Source organism: Notamacropus eugenii, chromosome X, assembly GCF_028372415.1.
Source record: "Notamacropus eugenii isolate mMacEug1 chromosome X, mMacEug1.pri_v2, whole genome shotgun sequence".
Taxonomy (NCBI): Eukaryota; Metazoa; Chordata; class Mammalia; order Diprotodontia; family Macropodidae; genus Notamacropus; species Notamacropus eugenii.
The window spans coordinates 41,596,668-41,616,234 of NC_092879.1; the positions used below are offsets into that span (position 1 = coordinate 41,596,668).

General features: G+C 43.3%; 1 protein-coding gene across 1 annotated transcript in view; it reads right to left on the reverse strand.

Moving 5' to 3' along the window:
* IL1RAPL2 (interleukin 1 receptor accessory protein like 2) overlaps nucleotides 1-19,567 on the reverse strand; it is a 954,343-nt gene that overhangs the window by 35,011 nt on the left and 899,765 nt on the right. The window contains exon 7 of the mRNA XM_072626056.1: nucleotides 14,788-14,917. Within this exon, the coding sequence (XP_072482157.1) occupies nucleotides 14,788-14,917 (130 nt within the window). The remainder of the gene's footprint in view (nucleotides 1-14,787; nucleotides 14,918-19,567) is intronic.

Sequence of the window (19,567 nt, forward strand, 5' to 3'; positions counted from 1 at the left end):
ATTCTTGGCTGCATCCATTGGTTAAGGTTCCAAGCCTAGCCTCTAAAGGATACAAACTGTTACCGGCACAGATAGCACATATGCATTCTTGGGGACCACCTACAGACCCCGTTTGGAATGGGTGTTGGGGCTTCAGCAGGGAAATATGGTAAAGTGCTCTTGATCTGAAACTCAGATTGGAAAGAAAGGATGTGAGAGATTCATATAGCAACAGGGTTGGTGCCAAATGAAGTGGGAAGGAGATGAGTCTGGACTCAACATTTTGAGTCAAGATTCTTTGGTAAAGTGAAAAAGGTGTTGGATTTAGAATCAAAACACCTGGATTTAAATCCTAGCTCTGTGACTTTAACCTCCCTGGGCATCAGTTTCCCCTTCTGTAAAATGAGTGCATTGGACTAGATGGCCTCTGAGGTTCCTCTCAGCTCTAGACCTGGGGTCCTATGTGGGACCTTGAGCAAGTCACTTCATTTCTCCCCCGGTCTCCGTTTCCTCCTCCACACAATGAGGGGGTTGAACTAGATGGCCTCTGAGGTCCTTTCCATGTTTAAATCTCTGATCCTATGATACTGCCATGGTACTTAGGAAGTGTTTGGAAAAGAATCCCAGAGGAGGTTAGACAGGGCCAATCATATGGGGGTGGGGGTACAAGACCCTTTCCTCTAAGAATCATCCCAACTAAATTTTCTTTAGTGCCTCAATTTTCTTCTATTTGACTCATTTCCTCAAGTTAATTTGTCTGGGCTCCAGGAATCTTTTGTTATAAAGCAAATGCCACCAGGAGACACATGAATCTGTTGTCAATTTAGCCACTTAACATGAATGAGCTTAGTAGCTTTTGAAAGGCAGAGAAAGCAGGGGGCCTAGCAAATCGGCCTATATTTAAATCCTGCCTCTGAAGTTTCCTACTCTTTGGGACCTTAGGCAAATCTTTTTGCTTCCCAGGGACTCAGTTTCCCCCTCTGTAAAATAAGCAGGTTGGACTAGGTGGGCCCCAGAGGTCCCTTTCAGCTCCTGATCTAGGATCCTTTGTGTAACCCTGAGCAAGTCAATTGACCTCTCTTGACCTCAGTTTCCCCCTCTTCCAGCTCTAGAGCTATGGAAGGGGAGGAAAGCAGGGCCATGGCAATACTGCCTGGAGAGGGCAAAGTGGTGGAGTTGGGAAGTCAAAAGACAACATGAGGTCACTGGACACCAAGGGGAAGACCTCTGGTGGGGTAAAGAGGCAGGCAAGGTATGAGAAACGGAACCTTTCCTGTTTGACACTTTTGTTTATGGTTAGTGGCACCTGTGGCTTTGGAAGGTTTATGTAATGAATTCAAATCTTCCAGTGATCAAGCTTTTATATTTGAACTGAACATGTGAGGTACCAAAGATACTTCCCATATTTATGTTACACACCTAGAGATGACTTCTGAGGATACTTCCAACACTCAGTGTCAGTTAGCATGAGGCCAGCCTAGTCAGAGGCAGAATGATATTGTAAGGTCTAGGTTTAAATCCTGCCTTTACCACTTACTGACTTTGTGATCCAGGACAAAGTGGGGGCAGGCAGGGGAAGGGGGAGTGGGGGAACTCCCTCACCATGAACACAGGCATCATAATACTTGGCAACTAAGACTGTAAGTTGCAGATCAAGTGTTGAAGGATTTCAGTGGAGGGGCTTTCCTTACCTGGGAGTTCCCTACATCAATGAAATCATAGGATTGATCCAATCCCTCCCTAAAAAAAACCCAAAACAAAACAACAACAACTTGTAGCACACCAATCTCATAAGGGGCTGTAGAAATAGGAATTATTGTTATTAGTGTAAACAACTCCAGGCTAAGAAACACCTAAGTTCTAGTCTTGGTTAACCCATTTAAAAGGTATGTAACCTTGGGCAAATCATTTGCCACATCTGTGCCTCTATAAAATGAGGAAAATAATAGCTCCTGTAGTGACCTGAGGGTTCCTGATGGAGTTAACTAGTTATTTCTTGATTATCTGTAGACAGATAATCCACCATTTGGTTTTCATAAACCAGTCTCGCTTTCCAGGGTATTGGTGCTTAGGCCTGCCCTATTTTCTTTCCCCCTACGGGTACAACCCTTGGCAATCCCAACACTCAGTTACCTTCTAGCCTTAGGGAAGCCTACAGAGGGCAAATCCTTTAAAGCTAGTTCTTTGTGCTGGACTGTCCCCAGTTTGGGGAAGGCAAGATGGAGGAAATGGATGGCTCCCCAACTCTGTCCTGACTCAGTTCTTGATTTTGTTGGTTATGAACTGCCAGGTTGTGGGATATGCCCATCTGAACCAAGGACCCATGCTGCAGTTTGGAGACGCCACTACCTTCTAAAGCAGAGGTTCTTATCCTGAGGTCCTGCCGTTAAAACAATATTTGATGACTATTTAAAAGTATTTTTGGGTAATTGTATGTGTTTTCTTTTTATGCATTTAAAAACATGATCCTGACAAGAGGGTCCATAGGCTTCACTAGATTGTCAAAGGGGTCCAGGACCCAGAAAATGTTAATGGGGGATTTTAAAGGCAAGTGGAAAAGATCTGAAGATCATTCATCTCTGTTCACTTCTAATATCATGGAAAATGGCAAGCTCCTGGTCTTTCTTTTCTCACCTCCTGCCTTCATGGAGTTCTCTGCTCATTCCCTCTGCTCTCCGATCAGCTCTGGAGAGATTGTCCCCATCCCCCGCTTCTATCTGAGGAACAACTCGAACTTTCTCCTGACCAAAGCTCTCCTCCGTAGCCTGCTGGCTGTTTCCTCCCCCTTTTCCCATTGCTTCTCTGTGGCCTCCTGCCTGGGCGGCTCCATCCACCTCCTGGGTATCCCTCTCAGGAATAGCAGTGTTTATTCACAGAAACTCCTCAGACCCCACAAACCCAGTTTGACTGGACGCTTCCCTCCCAGGGTGGCCTCTGCCTTCGCCAGGCACAGAGACACAAGGCTGCGGCCTGTCCCCCATACACAGGACTTCATTCTTCGTGTCTCAGGCTGTTTCCAAAATAGATCTTCAGAGGCTGCAGAGAGAATCTGGGGAGAGGATTTGAAAAATTGCCCTCGGCCCATCTATTAATATAGACGATGTGTATTAATAATCAGCTATGGAAAATTTGGAGGGAGGGAACCACTTACTCCTCTGGGAGTAAATAGTAAGGTGCCCTTTCTGGTTGTAAATCATTCTTCAGAAGAGGCAGACGACTGCCTAGCAAGTAAATATCAGCCAATCACAATATTTATATTTATACGTATGTATATATATGTATATATATATATGCATATATATTTAGAGAGAGACAGACAGACACCCCCTATTGTGTGGCCAGGCGCTATGGGGGATATATATAAAAGGAGAAGAAAGACGTGGGCAGTCGCCAGTCCCGAGAGATTTATAGCCTGGCTGGGGAACCAGATTGAACCTATATGGAAAATTTTGAGAGTAATATAGATAGTATAGAACCAAATGTTAGACAGGGTGGTACTGGAATGGGTGCAACATGAGTTCAGTGAAGGAAAGCGTGGAGGGAAGGGGCACTGTAGAAGGTAGGAACCAGATCTTGGACAAATATGGGTTGATGTAGATAGGCAAAGAGGGGTGGGAAGTGTGTTAGGCGGAGGGAGATTAGTATGGGTAAAGTCTCAGAGACAGGAATCAGGGAACCAGCTTGATAAACACGCAAGATTAGTATTGGGAAGTAGCAGGATAACACTTATAATGTCAGTTACTGGTGATTTCACTCCACAGACTAATGTCTGCAGTCAATAAGTTGGGCATACAACTGAACGTTGTCTAATTGAGATAAATTAAAATCATTAAATTAGATTAAAAAGTAGTACTCAGTATGGGATAATTATATTCATGGATGATAGGATATCTATATCTATCTAGATATGTATAAAAATATACACAATAAATATTATATATAATTACACACACACATATATATACATATACACATACGTATGTATCTATATAATCTCTAGACTTCTTCTCTCTTTAATAGAGGAACTCCAGAATGAGGAAAGTTCCTTTGCCAATGCAGGGTGGCATTTTTTCTGTAAGTTATACACTTGGAGCTGCCCAGAGCACTGAGAGATTAACCAGTTTGCCCAAGGTCACCCAGTCAGTAGATCTCAGAGGCTGGACTAGAATCCAGGTCTTATTGATGTAGAAATGGCCTTTTTATTCACTCTCCTTTCATACAAGGTCATTCTATACTATTCAATTTTACTTGATTTCCTGAAAATCTACTCTGTGCTTAGTATGGTGTTCATCAAACCAATTCTCTGTTCCAGCCTGTTTTCCCATCCCTCTGAATGAGCACTTTATTTTATTTAATGGTAGTCATGGAAGTAGATAGTGGAAAAGAAAATGTTTCATGAAGCGGACAACTCCCATCTGCTTTCAGGGCCCGCTGTAGGCACCTGGTTAACTGCCTCCTTGTGAGCTTGCAAAGGTGCTCTGGGATTGCTAGGAGGCCTAGTTTACAGAGCTGAGCAATTCCAATGGGGATAATTGGCAGCCCCAGCTTCTCTAATGCCTAAGCAATGTCCAGTAAGCAACATCCACCATTATCATCATCATCAAAAAGTCTTTGCTCCTGACCCTGTTTCTGAGTGCCAAGCATCGCACCAATAGTTCCCCAGATGGGCTCCCAGAGATTTAGAACCCGAGGCAGAGAGTGCTGAGGAGGACTATGTGAATGAGGAGCATTTTGTGCATGAGGGAATGCAAATACTAGAGGCAATGGGAACTTCCAAGGAATGGAATATCATGTTTCACTAAATAGAAAGCCTTTTCTGTTTCCTCCAATTGTTGAAACTTCTTCTAGCATTTGAGCCCCTGTTTCTGCCTCAGTTACTAGTCTAGTGAACAGAACTGAATTTGTGAAGCCTGAGCGTGGTGAAAAAAAAACCTGGGATTGAAATCAGGAGACCCAAGGTTGAGGCCTGGCTCTGCCACTGATTTGTTGAAGATGTTGGGTGAATCACTTCCTTTCACTGGGGCTCCATTTTCTTCTCTGCGCAATGTGGGGTTTGGGCCAGAGGGCTCTAACATTGTTTCAAGCAGTGATCAATGCCCCCGCCTGTGGGTACATAAGGAATGAGAGATTGGACTGAATGTGGATGGAACCCAAGATATCCCTTGGAAGTTTGCTTTTATTGTTGATTTTGTGGTGTTTCCCTCATTCTCCTAAAAGTGGCAGGAAGCAAAAGAAAGCAGCAGAGCATGGTGGGAAGGACAGTGAACTGGGAGATAGAAGCTCTGGAGATGAATCCCAGATCTGTTATCAAACCAACTGAGAGATAAGACCATTCTCCCTTTCTGGTTACTGGATAGAACATTGGACTTATCATCAGGAAGGCCTGAGTTCAAGGACTGGCTTGTCTCCTCCTAGCTGTGTGACCTAGGCTAAGTTATTTTTCCCTACCTGGATCTCCATTTCCCCCTCTGTAAAATGAGAGGGTTGGGTTAGATGACCTCTGTGGCTTCTTCCCTCTCTAGTTTTAGAATTCTACAATTTGGTAAATGTGTTCTGGAAAGAGAGATATGGTGAATTAGAGATTAAGTATGAGGCTGAGCACTGCTGACTATGGGGAGGGGGAGTTTGAGGCCTAAAGCCCACTCAGATGAAGCCATCAGCCTGGCCAGCTGGGAGAGAAAGAGAGCAGGAATGGAAAGTGTGGGTGACAAGACTGTGACAGTGACAACCACTTAGATGTGTTTGATGTGTCCTTGTCCTTTAGTACCTTACCACCTAAAAATGGGTAATGGCGGGAACGACCCTAGAAAGGAGTAAGAAGGGAAGGAAACAAGGCACTACACTAAGGGTTTTGTAAATATGGTCTCATTTGAACCTCACAACAGCTTTGGAAGGTAGGTACTATTATGGTTCCCATTTTATAGCTGAGGAAACTGAGGCAGACAGAGATTAAGTGACTTGTCCAGAGTCAAACAGCTACGCAAGAAGTGTCTGAGGCTAGATTTGAATTCGGGTCCTCCTGACTTCAGGCTCAGTATTCCATCTACTACACCACCTATCAGCCTCTGCCCTAGAGAGAACAGTCAGTGAATACATTTAGTGAAGTCCTATGAAATCCAAACACTTTGCAGTTTATCCTTAGAGCTTTGGCAAAACCTGCCAGTTCTGGTTCTCGATAGTGATTGGCTCCAAGACCAATCAGTGGGAAGGGGAATATACCCATTTTCCCAGATTGCCTTTGAGCCAAATTTTCACAGAGCTGAGTGGGCTATCCAGGACTTGAACCACATCCATTCAACTTGAAGATGTTTTATCCTCTTGACAGGGCCTTTGATTCTGGGGGTAGTACTCTCTATACTCTCCTCTATAGGCACAAACATCCTCTTGCGATGCTTCTGTCTCCCCTCCCCATACGTTGATTGAACAGATACGAAGCATTCTGGGTCTCTCTGACGGGCGGACCATTTCTATGGAGTGATCAAGTGATCATGGAATGATAGGAGTGACTTGGGCTACTGTAGATTTGAGTCACATATTTTTATGTAGTGGGTCAATAAAATAGGTAGATACACTGGCCAGAGGTGGGCTGTTCAGTTCAGTCCACTACAAGAGTAGGTTACCTCACCTCAACGGGGTTGGTAATCCTTATTTTTTCTTCCTTGATTGAATCCCTATTATACTGACTACAATAGGTATTCTCCCTCTCCTCCCTTATTCCATGCCTCAAAACTTTTTATATCATCACCTAATCTTGCCTTACCTGTCTCAGTGTCTGAGAATGATGTGACCTTTCTCTTTTCCTAGGTTGTGCCTTTGCTTGGTCCAATTCCCCCAACTCCCCCTTTGATCATTTCTGCTCACCCTTTAATCGTTAATCTTCAGTCTCACCTTTTTTCCTCCTCTGCTGCCTGCAAACTAACCCAAGTCTCCCCATTCCTTAAACAACATCGATGTGGCCTTTCTTTGCCCTTTGGCTATTGTGTTTGACTTATTGCATTACTCTCCTGCTTAAAAGTGCCTCACCTAGGACAAAATATAAACTCTTCAGTCTGGTTTTGAAATCATCAGTGTTTCCTTCTTGCCTAAAGGATAAAATACCAACTTCCCAGCTCGGCATTTAAAGTCTTTCATCATTTGGCTCCTGTTTACGTTTTCAGCTTCATTTCCCATTACTCCCTTTCACACATTTGGATCCACCCAAACTGGCCTACTCACTGTTCCTGGACTTGGCATTCTCCCTTTCTTGTACCTTGGCACAGGCACACATGTCTCAAATGTGCTTCCTCCTCAGTCTCTGAATTTTGAAATTCTAATTTTCCGTCAAAGCTAAACTCAGGTGTTACCTCCTACTGAAAACTCAGATCCCCTCAGTTGTTAGCGGTCTCTCCAGCCACAACTTAACCCATATTTACTTTCTATCTGTGTATGAATTGCATTCCCTCAGCAGATTGTAAGCTTGTTCAGGGCAGGGTCTGTTTCATTTTGGTCTTTGGATTCTCAGGAGCTAATACAGAACCTAGCACTTAATAAGTGTTGGTGGATTGTTTAATGCTATTACCCTTCTCTCCCCTCCCTCACACCCCCAAGAATGTTAGCTCCTTGAGGGCATGAAGTGTTTTTTGTCTTGGCATCCCAAGCGCCCACCATAGTGAACTGGATGTAACAGGTATTCAGCAAATACTGGCCAGTTGATTGGATGATCATTGTTGTTTGGTCATTTCAGTCGTGTCTGATTCTTTGTGACCCCATCTGGGGTTTTCTTGGCAAAGATCCTGGAGTGGTTTGCCATTTCCTTCTCTAGCTCATTTTACAGATGAGAAAACTGAGGCAGACAGAGATTAAAGTGACTTTCCCAGGCTCATATGCCTAGAAAGTGTCTGAGGCCAGATTTGAACTAAGAAAGATGAGTCTTCCTGACCCAGAACACTATCTGTTATGTCACTTAGCTGCCCAGATGATCATTAGTAGTGCTTAGTTCCCAAGAGACTTAATAATTATGATAGCCAGCATGTATATAACACTCACTATGGGCCAGGTTCTGTGTTAAGCACATTACAAATATTATCTCATTGGATCCTTACAACAGCCCAGGGAGGTAGGTGCTATTATTATCATTCTCATTTTACAGATGAGGAATCCTTTTGGAACAGGAGACACTGCCTAGAGAAGGCAGGAAAAGACAGACTAGGGAGGAGAGTACAGTGGAAGATCTTGGGCATTCAGGAAAGAGAGAGGATACATGAAAGAATGGGTGGGAACATGTCAAAAACAAAATTGGCAATTTCCTTTCCATCCTGACTTTTGTGGTTTCTTCAGACTGCAAGATGCAGTATAGTCCAGCAAAAAGAGCCCTGGTTCTAGATTCGGAGGATGTGGGTTTAAGTCTTGCCTTAGTCTTTTACTTCCTGTGTGACCCTGGATATGTCACAGCATCTCGAGGCTGCATCTGTAAAGTGAGGGGGTTAGACTAGATGGGCCTTCCCACCTCTCACTCCATGGACCCTTTCAGACATTTTTTTTGGAGAGGGGAGGGGGTGTTTACATGTAGCAGGTGACTCAGAATCTTCCTTTTAACTTAACTTTTCTTCTCATAGAATAAACTAGGTATGCCTGGATCATAGGACCATAGAAAGGATATTACTGGAAAGGGATGAAATAAATGTTCCCCATATTGATGGAAAATTGTCCTATTCCCAGTCTCTTGTGAGCCTAATATGAATCAAATTATTGGCATTTTAAGAGACTTTCCATAAAAACTTAAAGATACATTGAATAGGGCTTTCAGGTTAAGCGGCATAAAGGATTTGGTATATTACAGGCTGGCATCAGGAAGCCAGCCTGCCCTATTGATGGAGTGATTTGTGAAGGAGATTTTGAATAAAAAATGTCTCTTCTTGGCCAAAGTAGGTGCAGTGAAATTCACCAGGCTCCTTTGACAATCAGGTGTAATTCACAAGCCTGTAGACAGGCTTAAGGAACAGTATTGCTTCATATTCTTTCATAAGACTGACTTACTTTCTAGGACAATTTTATTAACACTACACAGCACTCAAACAGGCTTGGTTCCTGCCCGCCACCCCCCCACCCCAAGTTCTCCAGCCACTGGTTAGATGAGTGAAAAGGAAGCTGTGGCCAAGGAGTAGCACTGGGCTTCTCATCTTGGAGTGGCCCAGATTGGGACTGAGCTTCCATCAGAGGTACTCCCTGGCTTTGAGATGCGCCCTCCTTGGCTCCACCAAACTGCTCCTGTTAAGCTCTGGCACATATACAGTAGGAGAGAGTGCCCTCTTTGCTTGCCAGTATGCCCACTGAGTCCTCGCCAAATAGCAGTTTAACTTCCTGGCCTCAACAGACGGATGCTAATGGGCTCAGTGAAGCCAGCATGCTCACTAGATGGACCTATTCACAGCCTCTAAAGTAAGAGGCTGAACTGACAATCCTCAAAGCCCTAAATGGGAACTAGGAGAAACAATGGTCTTGGACACCAACTTTACTTGCTACCCATTTGTGGCACGTGGAAAGAATGGTGAATTTGGGACCTGAATTCGAATCATGATTCTGTCTCTTGTTACTTAGATGATCTGGGACAAGTGATTTCACCTCTCCTGGCCTCAATTTCCCCTTCTATAAAATGAGAGGGTTGGGCTAGGTAGCCCCTGAGGTCCCTTCCACCTGTAAATCTAGGATCCTATGTGTGACGTGGGGCAAGTCACTTCCCCTCCCTGGAGTTGTAGTTTTCTCTTCGGTAAAATGAGGGAGTTGGATTAGATGGCCCCTGAGGGCCTTTCCAGGTCAACATCCATGAAGCTATGTGTGACCTGGGACAAGTCATTTAATCTCCCTAGGCCTCAGTTTCCCCCTCTGTAAAATGAGGGGGTTTGACTACAAGAGACATTGCTAAAGTCTCTTCAAGTTGAATCTTTCCATTGACAGCAGCCAGGGTAAATAATGGGCAGGTTCTGATGCAATTACAAAGGCCAGTAGCCCGGTCACATAATCCCTTGTTTTCCACTTGGAGTTGTGTAGAAGGGATAGGTCCCTTTCTGCTTGAAATTATAAGATACTAGCCCAGAGCTTGTGAGCTTTGGCAACACAATGTGTGTTCAGGACATAACAGAGGGCAGCGTGGCCAGTGAGAGGCATATTGACATCATAGGGAAGCTACCAAAACTTGGCAGAGTTCTCATGCCATTTGCTGGGTGAGCTACAAGGTAATACCTGAATAGGGAGGGTGTGAGGAATCTCTACAGACCGTTATGTTATCCACTCAAACCTCCTTTCCCTAGGCAAACTGCCCTCAGTCTTTTTTTCTGGGGCAATAATATACAGAGTTAAAAATTGTGACATCTTATATTGCTTGAGAAAATAGAAGTCTCCTAGGTTTAGCTTGAGAGGAAGTATAGTATTGGGGCAAGTTTGCTTGCCATGAAGTAAAGGAGTCCAGAGTTTTAATTTTGCCTTAGATACATACTAGATGTATGGCCTAGGGCAAGTCAGTTAACCATTTTGGGCCTCAGTTTCCTCATATGTAGAATGAGGGGACTGTAGTCAGAGGTCTCTAAGATCCTTTGGAGCTCTAAATCTTTGGTCTTCTGAAATCCTACCACTGAAGGGAGGGATCCCATACACTTTCAGTTCTCGAGAACTATGGGGAGAGTATTTCTAGAAGCTTATGGACACTGGGTTGCCATGCCACCCTACTCTCTCAGTTTTCCAAAGGCCTGGGTCCTTGTCCATCTGTAATCCTAACAGTGCTAGTTTGTTCGGTCTTCCTATTTAAAAGAATTAACCAAGATGGAACTATTGACTGGTCCTGGTCAATGTCTCACATCCCAGAATGTCAAGTAGTCCCATGTGCCTTTTCTATTGTTTCGGTAATGTCCTATATGTCCAAGAACATTCATTGAATAAGAGCCATCAGCTGGAGTGAAGGTCTGTTAATGTGTAATTGGCTTAATGAAGACCATAGACAGAGTGATACTAGATTGAGCTACCTCTTAAAATGACAAAACAATAAGCTTATTCCTATTAGGCTCAGGAGAGGCTGTGATTAGAAGGGGGGAACTGATAGAGATGAGATTAGGTGATGAAAAGTCATTAGCATATTTGGTCATCTGAGTTCAAGAGTTTGAATTAAAAGACATAACAGCAAAATGAATAAATTGTTCCAGGTACTATGCCCAATTACAATGGGATATGGAGGGTGCTCTTTCTCATGGATGAAGATGGTGGTAGGGCCAAAATTTTGTGCTGCTTTTCCAATAGTGGAGCTGGGGTCACATTCTTTCCTCCATTTCCCCTCATGACACCTCATGTCTCCATCTGTTAGGTTGTTGGCCAGAGTCTGCACTGTAAGTGATTGGCCATTGACCAGAGAAATCACTCTATAACCTTTCCTGGTTTATACTGTGAAATTTAGAATGTCCTTTCAAGAATGGTCAAGATAAAAGGAAAGCTACATGAATAAAAGCTGATGAATGTGGTCACGGCTCCCTTATGGTTTGATGGGCGATTTCTTCTCTTTTCTCTATACATCATTTTCTCAGCCTTCAATCTCCTTGATATCTCTACAGTATTTAATAATCCTTAACCTTTCTCTGTCATTGATTTCTATTTTTTTCTCCTTTTGACCTAGAACTGTGGGCCTAGGCCTGGGCTCTCTTCTTGGTCTTGCTTGGGTGTGAAATTCAACAATAGTTAAAAATCAGACACCTCTTCCTCCCCAAATAGTTTTCCATTGTAACTTTCCTAGAGTCTTGTCATTCTACCAGTGACCTAGGCTCAAGACTTTGGAATTATCCCTGACTTATCCCTCTCCTTCACCCTTTGTAGCCAATTAATGACCACATCCTTTCAACTCTCTTGATCACTCCTATTGGGGTGAATGTGGTGGATATAGCACAGGGCCTGGGGCTGGGAAGACCCAAGTTCAAATCCAGTCTCAGATACTTACTAGCTGTCTGACCCAGGGCCAGTCTCTTCATCTTTGTGTGCCTTAGTTTCCCCGACTGTAAAAATGGTAGAATAATAATACTTTCCCTCCCAGGGCTGTTGTGAGGATCAAAGGAGACAAGATTTGTAACACACTTAGCACAGTGCCTGGCACATTATAGGCCCTTAATTAATGCTTGTTTCCCCTTTCCTCTTACCACCACTTTATTTTAGGCCTACCTAGATCAGTCCATTCATGGATTATTGCAATATTTCAGTCTTCAATCTGGTCTCTCTGCCTTCAGTCTTACCCTCTTCTAGGCCATTCTCTATTAGACCACAAGGTGACTCATCCTAAGACCTTGACTTTTGTCAACTCACTCTTCTGCTCAAAAACCTTCCACCACTCTTATGCTTATTGAATAAAACTCTACCCACTTGCTCTTGGCATTTAAGACCTTTCACAGTCTGACCTCTACCAGACTTTTTTTTCTCATGCCAACCATGCATCTCCCTACTTCCCCCCACCAGGAATGCCCTTCTCTCTCCCTTTTGCCTATTTAAATTCTATACATTTCTCAAACCTCTTGGTCATATTCTATCTCCTTCAATCTTTGATGATATCTTCCTCATTGAGTTACAACTACCATTACTAGTAGTAGTACCAATAATAGTAGTAGTAGTAGTAGTTGCAGTGGTGGTAGTAGTAGTAGTAAAACACATTCATATAGTATTTTAAGACCTGCAAAGTGCTTCACAAGTATTATCTCATTTGATTTCACAATAACCCTGGGAGGTAGGTGCTATTATTATTCCTGTTTTACAGATGAGGAAATTGAAGTTGAGAGAGGTTTAATGACTTGCCAGGGGTCATATAACCAGTAAGTCTCTGAGGCAGGCCTGGACTTCTTGGAGTTTTCCTGATTCCAAGTCCAGCGCTCTCACTAATGTGCCGCTAAACTGCTTTGACAAGTTGTTGATTTGTATGGGTGGTGGGAATTTCTACACATGGAGTTTTTCATGCTGATGAGACCTGTCCCCCTCGCCTTCCCAAATTATAACATAGAACTTGAGCTCTTTGCCTTCTCACCAGCCTAAATGGTACCAGGCCCAAAGGAATGAAATTTGTTGTGTTAAGAAATGCAAAATTAAGGATGACTTGATGAGTGTGTCCTTATGTAAGGGGAGGAAATAATACAGGTATGAAAGGAGAGTCTGGGTTGAGTTAGTAATGAAGGAAATAACTTCTCTGTGGACAAGTATTTTAAGTGGAACTTTGAAGGAGTCAAATATGTCAGCACTCTGCCTCATGGCATACATATTGGAAGGGGAGTTTAGGGCTTATGGGAAAGAAGGGTTCCGGTTTTGATAGATAAACAGGTTTATTTCTTTGGCATTATGACCTCTCAGGTAGGGGAACCATGAGAATTCCTTTTAAACCCAGTACAGCACTATTAAAGGACTCATAAGCTCCTTTATGACCTAGTATAGTACTACTGAAGGCCCAATAGGCTCCTGTGGGGAAGAGCACTGATGAGGATAAGTACCTTAATGTTATTACAACTGTTCCCCATCACCATCTTGAGGTCAAAGGACTCTCTACCAGACCAAGGGCCCAGTCTTTACCATGTCATTTAACACTGTGTACAGTCAAGTGGAAACTAAGTGGGCTTGGAAAAATAGTGATTCCTGCAGTGTGGTCCAGTGGAAAAAGTATTGGCTTTGGAGTCAGAGGACCCGAGTTTGAATTCTGTTTCTGGCATTTATTACCTGTGTAATAGGAGTTCCAAGTGTTCAAGAAGTAATTTGGACAAGTCACTTTTCTCTGAAATACAAGTGACCTTGTGCTAGTCTCTTTACTCTCTGGGCCTCAGTTTTGTCAACTGTAAGATGAGAGGGTTGGTCTAGGGCAGTGCTTCTTAAACTATTGGTTGTGAACCCCATATGGGGTTGTAAAAAATTTGGCAGAAGTAAAAGGTTTCTGAATGTGCAATCATCAAAAATGAATTCAAACGTGTAATGAATCCAAGGAGTTTCTGAGGGCCCTTGCTGGTGTTGCATCATGCAACTTCACTGCAGCCTTGGTTCTGAACACAAAGCCTGTGTGGTTTTTTGCACTGTGCATTCCCTCAGGCCATGCAATGCCAGTGAAGGCTGCCTACAATTGAAAATGGATCAGGAGTGGAAAAAGTTCAAGAAGCCCTGCTCTAGATGACGTCTGAGGTCCTACATGTGACCCTGTGATAATCTCTTTATTCTCTGGGACTCAGTTTCCTTAGCTGTAAAATATAGGCAATAGACTAGATAAGCTTGAAGGTCTGTTCTAAGTCAAAGATCTTATTAAGTTCCTGGGTATGGATAAGAGGGATTGTCTTTAAGAGGTGTGGGGAGAAAAGGAGAATTCTTGAAAATTCCACATTTAAAACCATCACTGGGTACTGGGGCAGGGAAGAAATACTTCCTATCAAGGGCTGCACTTATCAGCAGTTTTTTGGCAGAACATCAGACCTCTCCTAGCCTGTAGTACATATACTGGGAGCTTCCTTTGAGAAGTGACAGGGCACTGCCCCCCCTACCACCATGGAGAAACTTGGGCATTAAAGACTTGCCCTATGGCTGGAGGAGTAGCAATAGCAGAAACCCTTGGCAAGAGTCCAGCAATTTGGGCACCAAGGGATGCCAAGGACCTGCTGGGGCTGGCCCATCCTGGGGCTGGGCATCGATAACCATAGTACATGAGCCAACTCTTGGAGGCCATTGTCCTACGTGGAAGGGGTCCAGCTCACCAGGATCTGTCCCGCATTGTGTCAGTTTGTCCAGAGGACTTCATTCCCTTAATAACCCACATGGCACAGACACACAATTCCAGTCCAGTACCTGATTTCACCTTCTCTAATGTGGCCTGCTAGCTCTTCAATAAACTTCTCTCCTTTCATCCAGTAGATCATTGGTCCCGATTCACCACTGAATCCAAAGAAGGCTTTGCACGGGATGTTGAGAGGCTTACCTATGGGTGAGAGAGGGAGGGAGGAAACGAGAGAGGAAGGGAGAAATGGCTTTTGAGTATCGTTGACAGATAGACAGGAAAAGGCTGTTCCAATGAAAAGTCAAAATTGGATGTGACCCCATCTTCATTTGCTAAATGATGATTAGGCCTCTGGAAAAACCATTACAAATCTCAGTTATTTCTTACTCAATTCTTACAAGACCATAATTTCCTCTTTCTCTTTTGTCTGCAGCAGGGGTGGGGAACCTGCAGCCACAAGGCCACATGTGACCCTCTAGGTCCTCACATTCAGCCCTTTGACTGAATCCAAACTTCACCAAACAAATCCCCTTTATAAAAGGATTTGTTCTGTCAAACTTGGACTCAGTCCAAAGGCTGTACTCAATGACCCAGGAGGCCACATATAGCCCTGAGGTCAAAGTTTCCCCACCCCTGGCCTACAGGAAGGCACACCACGAGCTAGCTCCCCTCAGTCTCCCCTCCTCAGGATAGAGGAGAACCCTCTTCTTTAGTTCCTCTTGGATTGTGTCCTCTGCTTCTAGAGCACCTCCCATGTCCTGTGTGCCCAGCTCCATGCCATGCTGAGCACATAGGAAGTGCCGTGCCCAACACTCTTTTCAACAGATCTTTCCTCAATCTGGCTGTTATTCCTTCTACCTTGTTTTCAGTTGTTTATTGCTGACATTAAGGAATGGTTAATTACTAATGGTAGTTTTCCTTGACGTGGTACAAATGACAATTACTAATGGATCAACAAATATTTGTTAAGCACCTACTATGTGTCAGGAATACAAACATAAGTGAAGGATGGCCTGCCCTCAAGGAGCTCATATTCTACTGGGGATGGGGAATATACATAAGCATCTATCTAGGAGAGATGCCTCATTTCTATGGTAGGGTTGGCAGCCACCGCTGAAGAGGCAGCAGTGCAGTGGAAAGAACAGCAAAGCAGGAGGTGAAAGGCCTGTCTCTTGGCTTTGCCACCAACAGACTTTTGGACCCTGGCCTATCTTGGAACCTCAGTTTCCTCCTAAGCAAAAAAGGGTAATAATGATAGCAACCAGCATTTAGACAGCACTTTGAGCAAAGCACGTAACATGATCTGTTCCTCACAACAACTCTGTAAGGTGAGTATCACAGTTGTTGGACTCATTTTACAGATGAAGAAACTGAGGCAAAGAGATGAAGGAACTTGGCAGGATCAGAGAGCTAGTAAAAACAGCTAGCATGTCCATAGCATGCTAAGGCTTGTAAAGTACTTTTCACACAATTTCTCATTCGATCCCCACAACAACCCTGAAAGGGAGGTACTATTATTCCCATTTTATTAATGAGAAAACTCTATAGATGGAGGGTAACCTAAGAGGGGAAGATCTCCTCTGAGCCTCTGCTACTGGAACCTTTCCCTCTGATGTTATCCTCCATCTATTCTGTATGTATTACATGTATAATACAATGTATTAAAAAACTGATTTTATAATATTATAAAAATATTATGAATTGTACTAACATGTAAACTCTTTGAGAGAGGGCTCAACTCTCTTTAGTCCTAGTATCCTTCACAGGGCCAGGCACATGGTAAGCATACAATATATGCATTTGATTTATTGAGGTAGCATGGCATCATACTGGCCTTGGAGTCAGGAATTGACTTGGAGGCAGCTAGATGGCAAAGGAGAAAGAGTGTGGAACCTGGAGGCAGGCAAAACGGAGTTCAAATTTAACCTCAAATATTGTGTGACCCTGGGCAAGTCACCTAACCTCTCTGTGACATGTGAATATCCTTGTATTCAAGTGAATTTTTGTCCCCAAAGCAGAATAGGGATTCTACTCAAATTTCTTCTAAACCCATGGAACATCTTGTTTGTGACTCAGTCTCTTTTCTCTGGGCTGTGAGGATGTGTGTGTGTGTGCATACATATATATATATATATATATATATACACATAAATCTGTATACACACACACACATTATATATATATATCCATATACATGGTTGTATGTAATGTGTGTATATATGTGTATTAGTGTATGTGTGTATATATACATAAATATACATTCAACCAAGTATGATCTTATCCTCGAGTTTAAATAAATCCCATCTCTCACCAAACTGAATGATTGTTTTACCTCCCACAGATCAGATGTAAACTGTGTTTTGGGGAGGGTACTGGGTATGTGACCTCATTGGTGTTGGAAACCTTAAGAGAGGAAGTCCAGGTTGCTACCTGCTCTGGAACTTATAGTCTTAAAGAATTTCCTATATAAACCACTCTTAAATAATCATTCTCTCCACGGAAGAAGGAGCTGGTCCTCAATTTCTGGGATGGCTAACCCAACCAGGTATTCTCTCTCCTTTCCTGTCCTTATGCTTCTGGGGTTAGCTGACTCTCTAGGAGGGGAGACACCAGGAGAGAGAGAGAGAGAGGGCAGTGCTACTTGTCTTACAAAATGGAGGACAATCTTCTCAGGGTTGAATTACATTTCCATTTTACCCCATACTTCCTTGCCTGCTACTTTATCCCCCTGTTCTTCCTGGACCAGAGACCATGCTCTGAAGGATATGACCCTTGGAGCTTTAGGATTCCCCCCGGGGCCTACACTTCTCTTGAAGGGTGAGTGTTTCCCATGGCCTGCTCTAGCTGGCCCCAGCCATGCCTTACTTTACACCTTTCCCACCTTCTTGCCTTCCTCTCTGTTGCTAGGCACGTGCCCTTCCCTCTCTGCCTCCTTTTTCTCAGTTCTGGGACCAGAGTCAAAAAAATATAGCCACTGCTACTAGAAAGGGTAGATTGATCTTCCCCCCATGACTCTGCTTACCACTTCTGTGTTTTCCCCAAACTGAAACATCCCTTCTTGGCTACCACTCTCATATATAGCTTTATCTCCCCTCCTTAGAATACAAACTCCATGAAGACAAAGTTTTTCCACCTTTTCTGTTTCATTTCCCCCTTCTCCCCAGCATAGTCTTGGCATCCAGTAAGTACCTGATAAATGTGTTCATCCATTCATTAATTCGCTACCACTTTCAACGAATCAAATTTAAAGGCTTAAACAAAAGCTAAGGTTTATGCAAAACAGGAGAGGGTAAGGCAGTTGTAGAATCAACTTTTCAGAGGTTTAAACATTCTTTCAAAGAACTGACCATGCTATTAAGGTTTCCTGCCACCAACTGTTGACAGATGTCTTAGGTGCATGGTCCAGACCAGCGAGTTTAAATGAGAGGTCAGAACAGTGAACAGCACTGGCTCTGGGGTCAGAGGATCTGGATTCAAATGTGTTTCTTATATTTACTACCTGTGTGTGACTTTGGCAAGTCCCATCCCTTCCCTAGGCCTCAGTTTCCCCCCTGTAAAATGAGGGGCTTGGATTAGAGGGCCTCAGAAAGCCCTTCCAACTCTGGATCTGAGTCTATAAATGTCAGATCTAGAAGAGAGCTTGTAATCCAGCTCTCTTTTTACAGAGAAGGAAACCAAGACTCAGAGAGGGGAAGGAACTTGCCCAAGTTCACATAGGTCATCAGGAGGCCACCATTTGAACCCACAGTCTTAGACTTCAGAGCCAGTGCTTTTTTCAGTGCACCATAGGGTCTCTCAAGGGTAGTTTTCCTTGAGATGGGGCTAAGCATACATTCCTGTCTTTAAAAAAAAAGTAGGATAAAAGAAGTGATTGAAAGAATAGAATGGGGTTTCATCACAAGGTACTTGCTCTGGCTCTGTCTTTGTCTTTCCTTATACTTGTATCTAGTAGCCTCATGTGGCTGGTGCAGGATAGGAAACAACCCTGTTCTTTGAGCTTCCAATGGGGAGGAGAAAATCCTGATTGAAGAGATCTTGAAATAGGGTTATACCAAAATCAAGTGACTTCCCAAGGTTAAGCAAGCTACAGTGTATTAAAAAAAAGACTAAAAAAATCCACATCTTCTAATATTTGGTCATGTTCAATGCACTGGAAATATCACCTCTGAATTTCTACACATCAGGGAGACAAAAGAAGCCCTGTCACCAAAGATTGGTTTTTGTACAGCGTTCTCTCTTTTCTAAATAAAAGCTCTCTCCAAAAATTTTCTGAAATAAATGACATGACCTACAGAGGTAAATAATGAATTGGAGTTAAGAGCAAGCTACTAAGAAGCCAGATAAGGAAGAAAAAAATGGCCTGTAATAAGAATGGAAGAAAAATGAAAGTTGAGGAGATGAAGAAATATTGGCCAGTATCCCAGGGTTCAGGAACTTCCCCTAAATGGCATTTTCAAAGATTAGGCACAAGAGGAAGAAGAGTTCTTGAAGCTGGGTGAATTGTGAAGGAAGTCGATCGGGACCAGATTCTTGAGAGAACTTTAGGGTAGGATGTTTACTTGGAGATGGTTAAAAATGAAGTAGAGAGAACGCTCCCTCCCTTCCTCCAAAGAAAACACTTTCCCCTGCTTCTCCCCTTGCAGATGCAGATGGATGCAGAACTAGGGAAATTCTTGAAAAGATGCTGACAGTTATGCCTCTTTCTTTGCCCATGCAAGGCCTTAGGAAAGTCTCAAAATAAAGCAATGGGAGGTTTCCTATTAGGGGTGAGGTTTTTCTAACAAGAGATGTAACTCTAATTTTTCAAAAGGAAGAGGTAGAAAGAATGCTGTCTGAATAGCTACTAAGAGT